This window comes from Littorina saxatilis, linkage group LG1, assembly GCF_037325665.1.
Source record: "Littorina saxatilis isolate snail1 linkage group LG1, US_GU_Lsax_2.0, whole genome shotgun sequence".
Classification (NCBI taxonomy): domain Eukaryota; kingdom Metazoa; phylum Mollusca; class Gastropoda; order Littorinimorpha; family Littorinidae; genus Littorina; species Littorina saxatilis.
In genome coordinates, this window is record NC_090245.1 from 44,315,594 (window position 1) to 44,334,136 (window position 18,543).

Consider the following 18,543-nt stretch of genomic DNA (forward strand, 5'->3'; position numbering starts at 1 on the left):
TTCACAGAGGAGAATCTGCACAATGTTGACTCTGGGAAATAAATCCCTCGCCGAACTTTGAGATCAAACCCACACTGATAGGGACATGTGGTTTCAAGCCAGTGCTCCTACCGACTGATCTATCTTGTCATCCTGGGGAATACAGGTTTAAAGGGGAGTGCTTGGATGGTTATGGGATGGGGGTCAAGGGATTTGATAAGAGAAGAGTTGAGACGCATGTGACTGTTTTTATGAAACTCAGTGTTGTCGCATTTTCAATTATTGGCGTACTCCCGAATAAACTTTGTGGAAATGACATCGTATACTGAAAGAAGAGGGAACCTTTGAGATTGGCACAGATTGCCCAATTGTGAAGTTATTGGGTGGGAACTTTAGGGTGGTTGTGGTTAAATTGCATTTCAGAAATGGATCATTCCAAATCTGTCATTGATAGTTACACCTATGCTTGTAAGCATGGTCAGAGTTTCCTTATATTAGGTCAGGACAATAAAACCTTTGAGAGTCTCGAGTTGAGATTGTGTGAGTGTCCACTGCAGGTACTTGCTCTGCATACTCAACTTCTTTTTTGCAGCATTGAGTATTTTTAGTTTATAAATGCTGATATTAAGCTTTACATGCGAAGTGCACGTAGTTAACAGCAGTGGAACCCCCCTTTAAAAATGTGAGAAAATCAGGTGATGGATTCTTAAAATGGAGCAGATGCTATTAACAGAGCATGTCAGTAAGTAGCTTCGAAAAAGAGGCCTTCCACTGTATTATTTTCTTTTTCAGAATCCCAAAATAATTGAGGTGAGCACGTACAAGGATGTGAGCGGTATGTTCACCACAGCGGACATCCGTCGAGACTGTCAGCAGCCCATGGCCGAGAAGGTCCCCAAGCCAGCGGAGAAAGTTGTCCCGATGGACGAAAGGTAAGGATCTAAAGGAGAGAGAGAGACAGAAAATATCACATTTTTTTTAAATGTGAAGCTGTACAGAAGCACAGATAAAGTCCCCAAGCCAGCGGAGAAAATTGTCCCTAAGGACGAAAGGTGAGGCTCTGAAGGAGAGAGACAGAAAATATCACATTTTTTTAAAATGTGAAGCTGCACAGAAGCACAGATAAAGTCCCCAAGCCAGCGGAGAAAATTGTCCCAAAGGACGAAAGGTGAGGATCTGAAGGAGAGAGACAGAAAATATCACATTTTAAAAAAATGTGAAGCTGTACAGAAGCACAGATAAAGTCCCCAAGCCAGCGAAGAAAATTGTCCCTAAGGACGAAAGGTGAGGATCTGAAGGAGAGAGACAGAAAGTATCACAGATTATTTGAAATGTTCAAATGTACAGAAGCACAGATAAGGAAGGATGTTGTGCTTCCTTTGACACTTTCAGATGCCAGCAATTGCAACACAATTGTCTGTGAATACTGTATTATCATAACATAACTCTCAGTAGATATTGACAAACTTTGGGGAATTAAACTCTGCTGTTACTGTAAATTCTGCCTTGTATATATATTTGAAACATTGTAATTTTGTAAACCCAAATCGCTTTATGTACCGAAATAGTATCTTCGTAATTACCTTAGTGAAACTTAAAAGAAAACAGTCAGCTTCTTCTGGGCAAGAGCCCAAACCAATTTCCGTGTTTGTGATTCCCGTGAAAGTGGAGTATTTTTGCCTAAATGCAGACCTGTTTACCAGTACGATTTGGGCGTATTTTGTACGCCAAATTATTATCGGTACGCAAATATGCGACACACGCACAAAGTACGCATAAGAAAAAGTCTAGAATACGTTTTCTGGTGTTGGTGTGCTGATTACGGGATGGTACAACTGATACCGGTTTCGGTCGAAGGGAGATAACCATGACAGCGAGTCTTCAGCTGTGGAAACCTTGTTCAGTTGTTGGCACGTGCGATCGTCTGGACAATCGTGGCAAAATGAAGCGGTAAAATGTGTCAGTTTCGGATGACTGTACCAAGTCTAAACAGCAGAAGCAGCAGATTTTCTTGGAGAAATATAAGAAAGAGCCAGGAATTGTGGAGTCTACTATGGGAAAAAGTCATGCACACTGCAAGTATTGTAAATCAGATTTCTCCGTTGCCCATGCTGGGAAATATGACATCGAACGACACTGCGGCATTTCCAAAACTCACCCGGACAAGGTTGCTGCAAAGAAATCCGCTGAAAGCTGCCAAGGAATTTTATTATCATTCTAGTGCCCTTTATGGCTATGTGACCAATCAGGACTGATTCTAGGTGACCTGTTAAATGTTATAACGTTCAAGGCGGGACCCTTTTTGTATAACGCATTAAAAATCACCACGACAAAATAAAAATTAATATAAAAAACATCAGGGTGAATTGTTCTACTGAATGTCACTTTTTGACATTTTTCTCATGCAATTTACTGTGTAAAATGTGCTAAAAAGCAAATTCTGTCGGTGGGAGGGAAATAGAATGGCAAGTAAGTTTAATACTGAGTAAAGGGAAGCAACTCTTTTTGGTGCTGTCAGTAGCAGACTACACCTATGTGCTTTTGGCAACATGGCAAACAAACCTGCCATCAATCAAGAAGATCTAAAAAAAACCTATACGCATCAAAATTCATGTCTCCCAACACCCCCACTGGCCTTTTGAACAAGGTTCAGTTTGATGTCCGGTTTTATTTTTTTAGACGGGGCCTGGAAAACTTTGAAAAAATGACGAAAGACACCTTCGAAGTGAAGATGGATCAAACAACAGGGAAACAATACGTAATCAAACGGTTTGATGAACTTACCAAGAATCACAGAGCTGGAGACGAAGAACTTGTGACTGGAGTCATGCCAGAGACTGGGGACAGCAGCTGTCCAGTCAGTGTACAGCTACAACAAGTACCTGTCTCTGCTAAATCCAAAGTGTGAGCATCTTTGGCAATTCCCTGTCAACACGTTCCATGGAGATGACGAAACATGGTATGACAGCAGACCCATGGGCGTCCACACTATGAAGAAGTGAGCTGTGTCAATTGTCGCAGATATAGATCTACACAAACCACAGCGTGCGAGCGACGGGTGCAACACTACTCGCAGACAAGAACTTCAGTCCAATTGACATTATCAGTGTCACCGGTCACAAAACTGTTAGATCTAACTCCCTGCAACCGTACCAAAAACATCCACCGCCAAAAAACTAGAGATGGCAGCTGCTATGTCGTCCCAGCTCACAGAGAATAGGCAGTTGGCACTGCTCCCAAGTCATACTTCGCGGGGAGAACCAGCCAAAACTTCGACGTGAAGCAGAATCGAACGCGGTCGTCTCGTTGCATCGGCGACTGTCACAAGCCAGCAGACGATCCGACAGGACGTGGAACTCAGCAACGACGAGGTAGCAGCTCTTTTCGACCCGGAATACGAACCTGCCAAGCCTCCAACGAGACCAAATCCACCAATGTTCCATCACTGTGACCTCTCGCATGCAACGATCAACATTCAATTCCACCGACATTTAACCGCATTCAACTGCGCATGCGCAACACAAATGTGCAACATTTGAGATGGCTCTTCCGAGAACTGTCCGTTCCAATTTCGGACTTTCTGTTTGTTAGCATTTTCGAGTCTGTGTTCTGGTTTTTTGTTGTTGTTGAGTGTTTTTATGATACTATGCACAGAAAAGAAGGGACACATTGTGAATTAAACTTTTTGGGAAAGATTACTTGAAAGCTGAAAGTGTGCTGGATGTTTGTTTTGTTTGCTCTGTTTACCTTGTAACCAACCAAGCCAAAATGGCGACACTTTACTTGCAGGGTCGCTTCGGGTATTATGTTTGTTACCACGCACGGATAATAAAACCGTTATTACTAATATGCTGACTGTTAGCAAATGATAACAAGACATGTCTCGAAAACGCTATCAAAATTCGCCTAAAGGCTCATTTTGATATCTTTTTTCTCGACATGTCTTGTTATCATTTGCTAACAGTCAGCATATTAGAAATAACTCATAATGAAGTTCATTCCCGCAAAGCAAATCCTGCCAGAAGAAAAGGCTGTAGTCCGTGCTGAAGCAATGTTTTCTGAGATGATTGTAAAAATGAACTTGCCACTGTCAACCGCAGATGTTATTTCACGAACTTCATCTTTTCATTATCAATCTGTTTGGAAGACACTGGTTATAATGCTATAAACTGACAGGTAAATAAAATTGTTTTATCCCTGTTGTATTGGAAGGAGTTAAATTCTGAAGGTGTTCACAAGACATGCTATTCTTACACAAACACGTTTGCACCCACGCGTACATTTTCCCTAGCCCATATGGCTTTGCTTGCAAAGTACACCATCTTTTTGAAAAATACACTCAACTTTTTGGGAAAGTACTCTTGCCTCGGGTTTAGGGTAAACAGGTCTGTAAATGGCAGGGGAAAATGGCCTTACACGTAAATGCTCGTAAGTGAACATGGCCATTGCAGCTCACAAACACAGAAGAAGAAGAATTGTTTGCAAACAAAATATTTTTCAGAAATCAATGGATCAATAATTATATTTGTTACCATACTGTTGTGCTTGCAGCAACATAGATGACGAGGATGAGATGCTGTACGGTGAATCAGACACGTCGGTCTTCACTTCTTCTTTCACTGCACCGTCCACATCTTCTTCACAGCCACAACAGCAAAACCCGTGAGTATTGTTTACTGGCTGTTGATGTACAGAGAGAGGGAGGGGGAGTGGGGGATGAGGGTACATTCACTAAAGTTATGATCATTTTGGGGTGCAGAACAAAAATATCATTTATACATTTTCAACAAAAGTGTTTGCTATTTAATATATATATCTATGGCGTGTGCTGGGTGTGTATGTGCTTATGCGTACATGTGTGTGTGTGCACGCGTATGTGTGCACGCGTGTGTGTGTATTGGTGCGTGCTTACGTGCATGCGTGTGTATGTAAAATGTGTGTGTGTGTGTGGGGGGGGGGGGGGGAAGGTGTGTGTGTGTGTAATAATGTTCATGATATGGGATGGGATCCTCTTTCGGACTCGGTCCAAACAAATCCTACTTTTAAGGCAGATATCTTGAACTGGACAACTGGTCAGATAACATGTCTATGTGATGTCTGTTTACGCATGTGTACACTTAGTTCCATTCACACTTTTGAAATTATTTGTGTTGGCTTGTGTCAGACGCTTGTTTAGAAAATGGATGCTAACTGCCTCAGAATGTATTGACTAGCTTTCCTTGTGCAGGAGTGAGAAGGGAGAGAAGAAAATAGAAGCCACCTACTGGGGTCTTGTGGCCAGAGAGAACGGGGCTTTGGAGGTGAGTGTTGTAGTACACATCGTTGTTGCTTGTAGATGATTTAATAGACTTATTAAGGAAAGGGGGGGGGGGGGGAGGGGAGGGGGGGGGAGTGGAATGTTATTTTTAGGTTGGGATTTATTCAAATATCAAGCCTGCTAGTTTCAAATTTCATGAAGCTATACAGTTGACCTCAATTCCTCTAAAAAAAAAATCTCAGGAAATCAGATCTTAATATGGAGGGCGTTTTAAAATCAGGGTAGATTTACAAAGAATATGAAGAGAAAAAAATGGTCTTTAAACGGGGTCTTAAAAGGTAGGTTCACCTGTACCTCTGTGTCGCATGATGACGGCTGAATTATTTTGATTCTCAGATCTACAGCCTACCAGACTTCACGCTGTGCTACTACGTGAAGAGCTTCCCCATGGGACCTAAGGTCATTGTCGACAGCAAGCAGGCTTCTGGAGGGTAAGCTTCAAAATAAAATTCAGTGTCATAATTTTAGCTTGATTTCCGTTTTATTTTAATTGATATTTTAAAGTATGTGTGCTGGCACATGCATTTTTTTTTCCTTCATAAGATTTCCTTTTCCAGAACAGTCAATATTTTTATGTCCGTTTTTATTTTAAATGGGATATTTCAAATGAAATTCTTCTCACAGCAAAGCATTCTGTTAATCACTGTCATTATGTCAACGTTTTGTGTGTGCTCTTGTAGTACCTCTGGAACTGCAACACCCAGCGCTAGCACAAGCTCCATAGATGTCCCCTCCTCTTCCACCACCAGTACCCCCACCCCCACCCCCAGCAAGCAGAGTGTGGGGGAGATGCCTCGGCTGAAGGAAATCCTGGTCACCGGCCTGGGGCACAACAGATCTCATCCATACCTCATGGTAAAGTTGAATGCGTATAATGATAATAATTGGGGGGTCTTATAAGGGGGGTTCCACTGTACTGTTACTTTAACAAAAGCAAAAATATTTTTTTCATAATGACTGGATGAATTTTAGAACAGCAGAGAAGTAGATAACATTTGAAGGCAATATTATCACGGCTTCAACTGGCCGTGCATCACAGTTAGCGACCCAGGGAAGATAATCACAGCTTCTTCTTCTTCTTCGTTCATGGGCTTAGACTCCCACGTTCACTCATGTTTTTAGCACGAGTGGATTTTTACGTGTATGACCGTTTTTACCCCGCCATTCAGGCAGCATACGCCGATTTCGGGGGAGGCATGCTGGGTATTTTTGTGTTTCTATAACCCACCGAACTCGGACATGGATTACAGGATCTTTTCCGTGCGCACTTGGTCTTGTGCTTGCGTGTACACACAGAGGGGGTTAAGTCACTAGCAGGTCTGCACATAAGTTGACCTGGGAGATCGGAAAAATCTCCACTCTTAACCCACCAGGCGGCAGCGACCGGGATTCGAACTCACGACCTCCCGATTCAGAGGCCAACGTCTTACCACCACGCCACTGCGCCCGTCATAATCACATCAAAACGCAACAAGGCATGTGACAAGTCAAAGCAGCAGTGAACCCTAAACTCGTCAACCCTTTTTCAGGCATGGGTAGAAGAGGAGTTACTCATTTGCGAGGTTTTCCCATACCAATACCAACACCCCTAACTCATCAACCCTTTTGGGGTGTTGCAGGTAGCTCTGTTTCCTCCTTGGGGATGAAGCTACCAGGGGAAGGGATTGTGTTGGAGGTGCGGGTAGAGGGGTAGCCCTCCCGGTGCTCCCCCTTGGACCTCCCTAGTTTAGGACCCTGGGTCTTCGCGAGGTGGCCATTGTGGCGTAATCCCTCCGGACTAGCATAACGTTTCCCTATCCCAAGACCGACCGTGCGTGGTCTATGACCACATCCTCTACGAGGTGACCCTATCAACTAGGCAGCGCAAGCCCCTAGGCGAAACACGGCGGATCTAGAGGAGAGAACCTCGATAAAAAATTTGAGCTGCCATGAAGACGGAGCATGTTGGCTGAGGACAGCGGGCAGACCTTCTGTGCCGACACCCATCTACAGGAGAAAACCAGGCATGCACGCATCAAACCCAACATGGCCATACAAGCGGAAACGGATCAACCCTTTTTCATTTTCGCAGGCATGGGTAGAAGAGGAGTTACTCATTTACAAGATTTTCCCACACCAATACCAATACCCCTAACTCATCAACCCTTTTTCATTTTCGCAGGCATGGGTAGAAGAGGAGTTGCTCATTTACGAGGCGTTCCCATACCAAGCCAGCGATTCGCCCGCCACAGACAAGCACCTCAAAATTCGCTTCAAGAAAATCGACCATGGCCTCATTCTGAAGGAGAAGGCAAGCGGCCGGCAGCGAAGGAAGGGGGAGGAGGAAGAGGAGGACGATAGAGCCCAGCTGGAAAACATACAGCGCCTGCGTTGTTTCACTGATGTCTCCGGCTATTCTGGCGTAAGTTGGTCATGAGAGTTGTGTCTGTCTCCTTCAGTATGTTGTCTCTTTGGTTGTTTTCTTGTTTGTTTATTTGTTGTAAGTGTTCCGGTTACTTTAGTGTGTGTGTGTGTGTGTTGTGTTGTGTTGTGTTTTGTGTGTTTGAGTGTCTGTGAGCGCCTGCCACAAGGTATTTGCAACAAAACAAAAACAAAAAGAGACAGCTTCACATCTGAAGTGCTAGGTAAAACGTACAGGAACTGCAAAGTGACCAGCCTAGACCAACTGCATGTAACTACATGTCTTCCTCTGGTTATCCAGGTGTTTATTTGTGGTCCCTACCCTCACTGGCTGTTCATGACGCCTAAAGGCTCACTACGCATCCACCCGATGGGGATTGATGGCTGGGTCACCAGCTTCGCTCCGTTCCACAACGTCAACTGCCCCAAGGGATTCCTCTACTTCAACAAACAGGTCTGTCTCCGTGATTGCAGAGCTGCAAACTGTTACACTTTCAGTGTAGCATGTTGCTTGCAGCAGAAATGTGTGCTACACTGTTACGATAAGCTAAGGGTATCTTAAAATGGGGGTTCATTAAAAGTTGTAATGAACAGAAAATTGGAAAAAGTAAGGTCTTGAAAAGGGGAAAAAAAAATTGGGGGGGGAGGGGGGGGGGAGATGTTTCCACTGTATGATGTTTCTTCTACGGAAGAAAACAAGAGTCACCCTTTTAGCTTTACAATGATGGAAAAGTCAAACCTCCCTTGGCAACCACCTCTCAATAACGACCACCTGCCCAGTACGACCATCCCAAACGATCCCCAACAATTTTGTTTCATATTTTTTCCACAACAACCAACTATCTATAACAACCACTGTTGGGCGGTCCCATGGGTGGTCGTTGTAGGCAAGTTTGACTGTATCTATTGCTTTTGGTTTCAGAGTGAGCTGAGAATTTGCGTGTTGCCAACCCACGTGACTTACGATGCTGCTTGGCCGATACGCAAAGTCCCCCTGAGGTGTACTCCACACTTCCTCTGCTATCACATGGACAGCAAGGTTTGTGCATTTCCCTTTGTCTTGTGTGCTGTCAGATGCCAGAGTTTCATTTCATTTTATTGCATTTACTTTAGCATCCTTTTCTGGAAAATTCGGGTTGCTTCCTCCCAGTGGAAAGCAAGCAGCAAGAGTCGCGGGGTAAAAATAGTCATACACATTTAAACCCGCTCGTACAAGAACACCATCATGATAATCATCATCATCATCATCATCATCATCATCATCATCATCATCATCATCATCATCATCGTGTGTGTGATTGTTTCAGCTGTACGCAGTGGCCATCAGTGTTCCAGAGGAGTGCCATAAGATCCCAAAGGCCAACACTGAGGAACGGGAATGGGATTTTGCAGAGAGAAGTAAGTGACTTTGATCTTACCAGTGCAGGGGTGGGTGCAAGTTCTCATCTGAAAATCAGTAATTCCTCAATAAACTCTTTTCCCCCAAAAGCGCCCAATACTGCCTGCTCGAGCTCCCATATGCAGATCCCTGAAACGCCCACTATAGACACATGATACCTATGGCATATATTTGTATTTATTTCTACTGGCTTCCTGCGAAGTTTTAGCATTTATGGTTTTGGAAAACTTACAGTAGTGACTTTGAAATTGAGACAGTTACTTTCCATGCCATGGGGGGAGGGTTATGTGATGATTTTTTTCAATCATTTTCCTGTTTTGCAAGCCATTAAGGATGTACAAATCAGAGCAAAACTTTAAAAAGGCAGAGCCACATGGTCTGTAGACATTGTTGTTTTTCTGATCTATAACATTCTCCCCTTTCATCGATGATTGAAAGAAAAAAAAGTGAAAACTCTGGAATTTAATTTACTGGTGCTACTTTGCAGATGATCGGTTTATGTGGCCAGCGATGCTCAAGTTTACTGTACAACTTTTTACTCCAAGTACTTGGGAGATGATTCCTGGTGCCAGGTATGTTGTGCTTTGTTGGTTGTGGGTGTTGGTGTGTTGGAGTGTGTGTGTGGATGTGGGTGTGTTTGTGTGTGGGAGTGTTTGTGTGTGGGAGTGGGTATGCATGGGAGTGGGTATGCATGGGTGTGTTTGTGTGTGTGAGAGAGAGTATGGGTGTGTACAATTTCCGAACATTGTCTATTACAGAGGGAGGAACATGTGTCTAATGTACGTGTATCTTTGTTTTGTCAGCTACGACTGTGAGGAGTGGGAGCACATCACGTCGGTGAAGAATGTGCAGCTGACATCGGAAGGAACGCTGTCGGGTCTCAAGGGCTACATCGCCATCGGCACCACCTACTGCATGGGGGAGGATATGGTGGCCAGGGGGAGGGTCAGTAGTAGGGCAGACAAATAAAGAATACATGTACTACCATATTTTCAGGACTCTCCTATACAGCGCTTTGTTGTAAGAATAAGAATAAGAATACTTTATTATCTCATAGAGAAATTCAGGCGTGGTACATAACAATAATACAAACAGGACATTGTTTTTACATAAGACATATAGCACTATATAACAGGGCAGGTTATAAACACACCTCCCACATACCTCTCTGGCCATTCCTTGCATTGTGCTTACGCATTCAGTCATGAACACATCCATGTCTCACTTACACATCGCACACATGGACATTCTTATACGCTCAACTTACCCATTCACACATGGACATTCGACCACGCTCCACTTACACATTCTTATACGCTCCACTTACACATTCACACATGGGCATTCTTATATGCTCCACTTACACATTCCCACATGGACATTCGACTACGCCCACTTACACATTCCCACATGGACATCTTTAAAGCACTGCGCTTACATATTCTCGCACACCTACGCGTATAACGGACTATGGCTAAACATTATTGAAAAAAAAAAAAAATCATAGCATACAATGTATCACAGAAAATATACGGACGTACATAAAACCAATACATACATGTACATTACTACTGATTGCACTGGCAGAAGAGGGGCTGAGTCGGGTATGTGGATGTGTTTACATGTTGCCAAGGGTGATGGATTTGGGGATGAAGCTGTTTTGCAGCCTGAGTGTCCTAGCTTTGTGCGTGCGAAGTCTACGGCCAGAGGGAAGGAGTTCATAGAGGTGGGCAAGGACATGGGACCTATCTGAAGCTATCTGCCTACTCTTTCTCACCACACGCTTTTCATACAGGGACTCCACACTTGCTTGCTGCCTGCCAATCACCTTGCTACTGACATTCACCATTCGCACTAAGACATTCCTGTTCTTCACACTCAGACCTCCATACCAGGACACAAAACCAAAAGTGATGACCGACTCGATGAAAGAGCGGTAGAAAGTTTGAAGGATAGAAGGGTTCACATTCAACTTCCTAAGTTTCTGAAGGCAGTAGATGCGTGACTGACATTTTTTGTGTATGAGGGTGGTGTTTGCATTGAAGGACAGCTTATCATCGATAACTGTGCCAAGATACTTTATTCAGTCACACGCTCAACAGTCACACCATCAATCATCAGGTCCGAGACAGGGGCAGGGTTTCTTCTAAAGTCTATCAGAAGTTCTTTGGTCTTTGTCACATTTAGGTCTAAAAAGTTGTCTTTACACCAGGCGCTGAAACGTTCTACTTCTGCAAAGTAAGTTGCGTCACTATTGGAGAGATCTTCTAGCGCTGTATCATCTGAATATTTGATAAGAAGGGTGGAGTCAGTGCCACTGCAGTTGTTAGTGTAGAGTGTGAACAACACGGGAGATAACTGTACCCTGTGGAGAGCCTATGGAGGTGGAAGAGAGAGCTGTCTGAAAGCGGACTGACTGGGTTCTGTTAACGAGAAAGTTGATAATCCACAGGATAAGCCTTGGAGTCACGCTGTAGCGGAGAAGTAAAAGGCACTACTCCCACTTTTAAGGTTAACATTTTACAAATCCACACAAGAGGCACTATCGGTGTTTTGGTCGATTGTCTAAGGAAGAATACAGAGTGAAAATAGTTTTGCTCCACATGTGCGGTGAGATCAAAGGAACTGTTTTTAGCTCGATTCCATTTTCAGCGTTGGTCAAAGATGTTACTATGCGGCTGAGTCAGTTGTCTCCCCCGCCAGGCAGTGCCACTCAGTTCTTTTTCATTTCAACACAGGAGAGAAGCGCATTCACTCACTTTGATTTAATTAATTACCATTCTTGTGGTGCGTTTTTAAGCAAATCATGCAATGTGTGTCTAAACTAGGGCACAGTGGCTTCTCCAGATTTTTCAGATTGGCCAGAAACTCCTACCAAACAACCAAATCAATAGTATTCTGATTCATTTTCCAAATATGTGAGTAATTAACATGTGGTGAAATCTCAAGTTGGAAAGTTGCTTGATGTCTTGTTCTTGTGATTTCAGGTCATTATACTTGATGTGGTGGAGGTTGTCCCTGAACCAGGCCAGCCCCTCACCAAAAATAAAGTCAAGGTCAGTTGCACTGCTGTGTTCTGTGCTTCTATGTCTGTTGAGCTTGGCTGTGTATGTGTCTGTGCGTCAGTGTTTGTCCTTCTGTCTTTTTGATTGTCTGTGTCACTGTGTGCGAATGTGTGGATGTAAGTGAATTTCCCATGGTGTGTGTGTGTGTGTGTGTGTGTGTCTCTCTCTCTCTCTCTCTCTCTCTCTCTCTCTCTCTCTCTCTCTCTCTCTCTCTCTCTCTCTCTCTCTTTCTCTCTCTCTCTCTCTCTCTCTCTCTCTCTCTCTCTCTCTCTCTCTCTCTCTCTCTCTCTCTCTCTCTCTCTCTCTCTCTCTCTCCGTGTGTCTCTCCGTGTGTCTCTCTGTGTCTGGGTGTCTGTCTTTTGGCATGCTGACTGACCATCTTCCTTACTGCTGCTGACCAGGTGATACAGTGGACGCCGCTTAATAAAACCGCGGTTAATAGAGCCAGCCGCTTATAAAAGCCGATTTCAGACGGTCCGGATTTATCACTATATCTTATGTATTAGAAAAAGCCGGTTAATAAAACCAACCCGCCGCTTATTAAAGCCAGTTTTCTCAGAGAAATCACGTAGTTTGTGACTAAAACTCACATTATCTTGTGGAAGACGACCAACAAACAAACACTCATAAAATCGTTCTTCTCTGCCGAGTAATGATTCGTGACGGTGACAGTGAAATTATTGATGTACCGAAGTGATCAAAGTACACGTACAAGTAACATGTACATATTTAAAACAAAAGTTCAACATCCTTCGTGAAGTTTTGTTTAGATTCAAACAAGTGTAAATGACGAAAGAAAGTGACTGAGTGACGTAAACAAAAGAGAAGATTTTTTTTTCTTTCGAAAATGACGTATTCCTGGACCGCCGGTTAATAAATCCGCCGCTTATTAAAGCCATTTTTCGTCGGTCCAGAAGTGACTTTATTAAGCGGCGACCACTGTATATGAGAAAAAACAGAAGGGACCTTGTTGTGTGTGTATGTGTCGGAATATGTGTCTGTCTGTCTGTCTGTCTGTCTGTGTTAATGTGTGTGTGTCTGTCTGCGTCTGTCTGTGTGTCTGTCCGTGTGTGTGTGTGTCCATGAGTTGACTGACCATCATCCTTACTGCTGACCAGGTGATCTATGAGAAAGAGAAGGGACCTGTCTCCACACTGGCTCACATCAACGGCTTTCTTCTCACCGCCATCGGACAGAAGGTACCAGACTCCATGTACATCTCACTGACAGCAGCCACAATGACAGGGGGATGGAGTAGGGGTGGGGGTCGTTTATGTGTGATTAAGAAGGATCCTGTGCACTTGAGTAGGATTAGTTTGACTATATGTAGTGTTTTGTAATAAAAAAAAACCCATGAAAGATATGTTTGTAGAATGTTCAATAGACGTTTTCTTGAAATAACTCTGTCAGGACTTTTAAGCGGTATGGCAGAGTAAGAGCCCCTTTTGACTGAGTCAAGCTTTTCAAAGCAGGGAGAAGCAGTTAGCAGGCTGATGACCGGCTTTAACCTGCCATTGCTACAAACAACTAACTCTGATGTGTATTTATGCAGAGTGCGCTCAAAACCTTTTTCTTTAGAAAATATGCTCTTTGGAGCCACGAATTGCCGCCAATTGCTTGCCGATCACTGGCAGTGATTGCTAAGCAAGTTTTTGTGTTTTCCTAAACTCACGTGACCTCAAGCCAAAGCTCAGTCAATAACCGTTGTCAGCGACCACTGTGGGCCAGCGACCATTTCGGCAATGAATCGTATTCAACTCTGATGAGTATATTTTCAAAAGAAAAGGGTACCATTTTAACTGCAAACTGCACACCATACACATCAGAGTTAGTTGTTAGTCGGGATAACAGAATAAAGCTGATATGCAGCATTGTACTTGCTTTGCCTTGCTTTCAAAAACTTGCATCAGTAAAAGGGGCATATACTCTGCCGTACAGCTTGAAAATCCCGACAGGGTTATATGTGTATTTGATGTTATGTAAAATAGTATGTTTTTATTCATAGTTAATATGTAAAATGCGGAGAGCATATATTACTGTGGTCCGTGCTATATAAGCTGTCATTATTATAATTATTAATATTTCCGAACATGGTCTATTTGCACACAATCTTCTTCTTCTGCGTTCGTGGGCTGAAACTCCCACGTACACTCGTGTTTTTTGCACGAGTGGAATTTTACGTGTATGACCGTTTTTTACCCCGCCATTTAGGCAGCCATATGCCGTTTTCGGAGGAAGCATGCTGGGTATTTTCGTGTTTCTATAACCCACCGAACTCTGACATGGATTACAGGATCTTTTTTGTGCGCACTTGGTCTTGTGCTTGCGTGTACAGACGGGGGTGTTCGGACACCGAGGAGAGTCTGCATACAAAGTTGACTCTGAGAAATAAATCTCTCGCCGAACGTGGGGACGAACTCACGCTGACAGCGGCCAACTGGATACAAATCCAGCGCGCTACCGACTGAGCTACATCCCCGCCCCATTTGCACACAATGATGGGTGTGTTTTTGTGTTAGATCTACATCTGGCAGCTGAAGGACAAGGATCTGAGCGGCGTGGCGTTCATCGACACCCACATCTACATCTGCTCCTTGACCACGGTGAAGAATCTCATCTTGGCCGGGGACATCCAGAAGTCCATGACGCTCTACCGCTACCAGACCGACCTCAAGGTGCTCTCCATCGTCAGCAAGGTTGGAACAGCACATGAAAAATAATTCCTATTTACCTGTAAATATGTAACCACACTTAGTGTAAGCTCAGCTTGTTGTGTGGTCCCAGTTGTCCCTGATGTACTAAGTCCCAATTGTCCCTGATGTACTAAGTCCCAATTGTCCCTGATGTACTAAGTCCCAATTGTCCCTGATGTACTAAGTCCCAATTGTCCCTGATGTACTAAGTCCCAATTGTCCCTGATGTACTAAGTCCCAATTGTCCCTGATGTACTAAGTCCCAATTGTCCCTGATGTACTAAGTCCCAATGGTCCCTGATGTACTAAGTCCCAATTGTCCCTGATGTACTAAGTCCCAATTGTCCCTGATGTACTAAGTCCCAATTGTCCCTGATGTACTAAGTCCCAATTGTCCCTGATGTCCCTGATGTACTAAGTATACTGCCCCATGTTCTCGGAATAAAATCTTGTTTAACCACTTGACTGCCTTAGGACGGGTATACCCGTCATGCGCTTGTGCAGCCACAGCGCCTTAGGATGGGTAAACCAGAAATGCTACGTCACTGCTGACACACAAATAGCAGCCAATGGCTTGGTAGGATACCTCATTCTCATGAATAAACATAAATGGTGACGCGGTTTTGCGTCTGAAGACTATTTTCGGCCTTGGCGACAGGGTAGGGGAGAGAAATCTCGACTCGTCAAAATGGCTAACGGCGACAGTCGACCGGGCCCAAGTAGGGAAAAACAAAGCCGGACTGACGCTACAGGCGGTGCAAATGATTATGGATACTGACAGGGGAAGGGGGAGATCTGCTTTCGGACGATTCGTTGGAAACAGGTAGATGATAGTGATTATAATCCTTTCTTGGAGCAAGCAAAACAGCCACCTGTGTTTGATCCACAGGCACCGGAAGATGCGCCGGACTGATTTTTCAAAAGTTCATATTTAAACATCATTATAAGCCAAACTAATTAATATTTCCATGATTAGACACTAAAAACAGATTCTTGGTTCAATTTCCCTTAAAAATAACATAAGTTTTACTTACCTACCTACTGCCAGTTTGGAGCTAGAATTTTTTGTGAATTATTACACCCCGAACTCCAATATTCCCTGGCAGTCAGGAATGCACATACGCAAGTTTTGATTGGCAGCGAAAGGGTTAAACCAAGGTAGGAACAAGTGGGCACATTTTGGATTGACAATACAGTGGACCCCCCCATCCCCACCCCCCCCCCCCACCCCCCCCCCCCCCCACCCCCCCCCCCCCACCCCATTTTAAGACCTCCACAAATCTGAGAAGATCCGGTCTTACAAAGGAGGGAGTCTTTAAATAGGGGTACATTTAGAAAGGATATGAACAGAAAGTTTAAGAAAAGAGGGTCGTATACGGGAGGGAGTCTTAAATTTAGAGTTCTCAGAAGTCAATCAATCAATCAATCAATATGAGGCTTATATCGTGCGTATTCCGTGGGTACAGTTCTAAGCGCAGGGGTTTATTTATTTTAATTTTTTAATTTTTTATGCAATTTATATCGCGCACATATTCAAGGCGCAGGGATTTATTTATGCCGTGTGAGATGGAATTTTTTTACACAATACGTTACGCATTCACATCGGCCAGCAGATCGCAGCCATTTCGGCACATATCCTACTTTTCACGGCCTATTATTCCAAGTCACACGGGTATTTTGGTGGACATTTTTATCTATGCCTATACAATTTTGCCAGGAAAGACCCTTTTGTCAATCGTGGGATCTTTAACGTGCACACCCCAATGTAGTGTACAACGAAGGGACCTCGGTTTTTCGTCTCATCCGAAAGACTAGCACTTGAACCCACCACCTAGGTTAGGAAAGGGGGGAGAAAATTGCTAACGCCCTGACCCAGGGTCGAACTCGCAACCTCTCGCTTCCGAGCGCAAGTACGTTACCACTCGGCCACCCAGTCCACTCGGCCACCCAGTCCACTCGGCCACCCAGTCGTTACCACTCGGCCACCCAGTCGTTACCACTCGGCCACCCAGTCGTTACCACTCGGCCACCCAGTCGTTACCACTCGGCCACCCAGTCGTTACCACTCGGCCACCCAGTCGTTACCACTCGGCCACCCAGTCGTTACCACTCGGCCACCCAGTCGTTACCACTCGGCCACCCAGTCGTTACCACTCGGCCACCCAGTCGTTAACACTCGGCCACCCAGTCGTTAACACTCGGCCACCCCGTCGTTACCACTCGGCCACCCAGTCGTTACCACTCGGCCACCCAGTCGTTACCACTCGGCCACCCAGTCGTTACCACTCGGCCACCCAGTCGTTACCACTCGGCCACCCAGTCGTTACCACTCGGCCACCCAGTCCACTCGGCCACCCAGTCGTTACCACTCGGCCACCCAGTCGTTTCCACTCGGCCACCCAGTCCAGAAGTGGGGTTCCACTGTATATTCCTCCACTTGTCTCTATGAGCACATTTATGAATATAAGCTTAACTTGTTGTGCTGCTTTACTCATTGTCTCCCAGGTACGGATATATCAGTACCCACTCATATGGCTCTATCTGACCAGGTACGGATATATCCGCTCAGACTGTTAGCTTCAGTCGCTTCCTGTAACGTCCATCTAACGCCTGCATTTTAGCGTGTTGATACACAGTTTCTACACAGTTACATGTACTACAATTCTGAGTGACCTGCTGCAGCACAGCTGGTCTCGGCTAAAAAAAAAAATTGGTCAACATAGGTGGGGTAGAAAATTTTAAGCTTAATTTGTTGTGCTGCTTAGTTGTATTCAAGATTCCATGGCTTTGTATGTATAAACATGTGTGAGAAATCAAAGACTTTTCAAACCAGTGGAATATGGTGTCAATTGGTCTAGGAATTGACTTTAAAGTGTGAGTTTAGAGGGAGCGGTCAGCGACCATAAACTCTATTTAAACGAGACAGATATGCAGCTAAAAAGGGGGGGGGGGGGAGGAGGTGTTGAGGTAATGCAGGAGGAAGTGATAGCAGAGTCCCGTGGGAACGAATGCGGGGAATGGAAGAGGGTTGGAGGGCAGGGGGGAGGTGATGAGTGAAGGACAGCATCTGGAATGAAACAATGGTAACAGATAAGGGAGTCAGAGAGAGAGAGCGAGGACCGAAGTCATTAGTAGCAGCGCAGCGGCCAGCAAGCAAGTTCAGCGATTTTTCAGTTCTGCAAACATGGAGTTCAATTTTACTTCATGGGCAAACAATCTGCCCCAACCTGTGGTTGAGGTTCTGGAAAAAGAGGAGTTCACAACCCTCAGTGCTTTAAAATATGCAGGAGAAAAGGACCTGGAAATCAAAGACTTTTCAAACCAGTGGAATATGGTGTCAATTGGTCTAGGAATTGACTTTAAATGCAATCTTGTGTGTAGGTTTTAATTTCAAATACATGTATGTTCTAGTGGGTTAGGTTTGATGGTTCTTGCATTCCAATGGGTAGATTTAGACTTCCAGCGCACTGCTTTGGACAGGTTTTGATTCAATCACATATTCTTACCTCAACTCACATAAATGGCATTAACTTCAGTTCATTGCTAAGATATTGAAGTAGTACTCGACCCTGGTAAGGGGGGAAGTAACTCCCTAAGAAAAACAATCCGTAGTCAAGGACGGGAGTCACCTCCCCTACCGGTAACCCGCACATGCGCGGTCCTGCTACCGGCCGTCATTCCACCCACTTC

At 44.5% G+C, this 18,543-nt stretch overlaps 1 protein-coding gene across 1 annotated transcript in view; it reads left to right on the forward strand.

Moving 5' to 3' along the window:
* The window catches only part of LOC138970805 (cleavage and polyadenylation specificity factor subunit 1-like), a 49,613-nt gene that overhangs the window by 17,232 nt on the left and 13,838 nt on the right, over positions 1-18,543 (forward strand). Inside the window, exons 18-31 of the mRNA XM_070343339.1 lie at positions 772-911; positions 4,531-4,641; positions 5,207-5,279; positions 5,633-5,727; positions 5,977-6,151; positions 7,458-7,697; positions 7,998-8,150; positions 8,619-8,735; positions 9,004-9,094; positions 9,583-9,667; positions 9,899-10,040; positions 12,083-12,151; positions 13,279-13,359; positions 14,680-14,856. Of these exons, the coding sequence (XP_070199440.1) occupies positions 772-911; positions 4,531-4,641; positions 5,207-5,279; positions 5,633-5,727; positions 5,977-6,151; positions 7,458-7,697; positions 7,998-8,150; positions 8,619-8,735; positions 9,004-9,094; positions 9,583-9,667; positions 9,899-10,040; positions 12,083-12,151; positions 13,279-13,359; positions 14,680-14,856 (1,749 nt within the window). The remainder of the gene's footprint in view (positions 1-771; positions 912-4,530; positions 4,642-5,206; positions 5,280-5,632; positions 5,728-5,976; positions 6,152-7,457; positions 7,698-7,997; positions 8,151-8,618; positions 8,736-9,003; positions 9,095-9,582; positions 9,668-9,898; positions 10,041-12,082; positions 12,152-13,278; positions 13,360-14,679; positions 14,857-18,543) is intronic.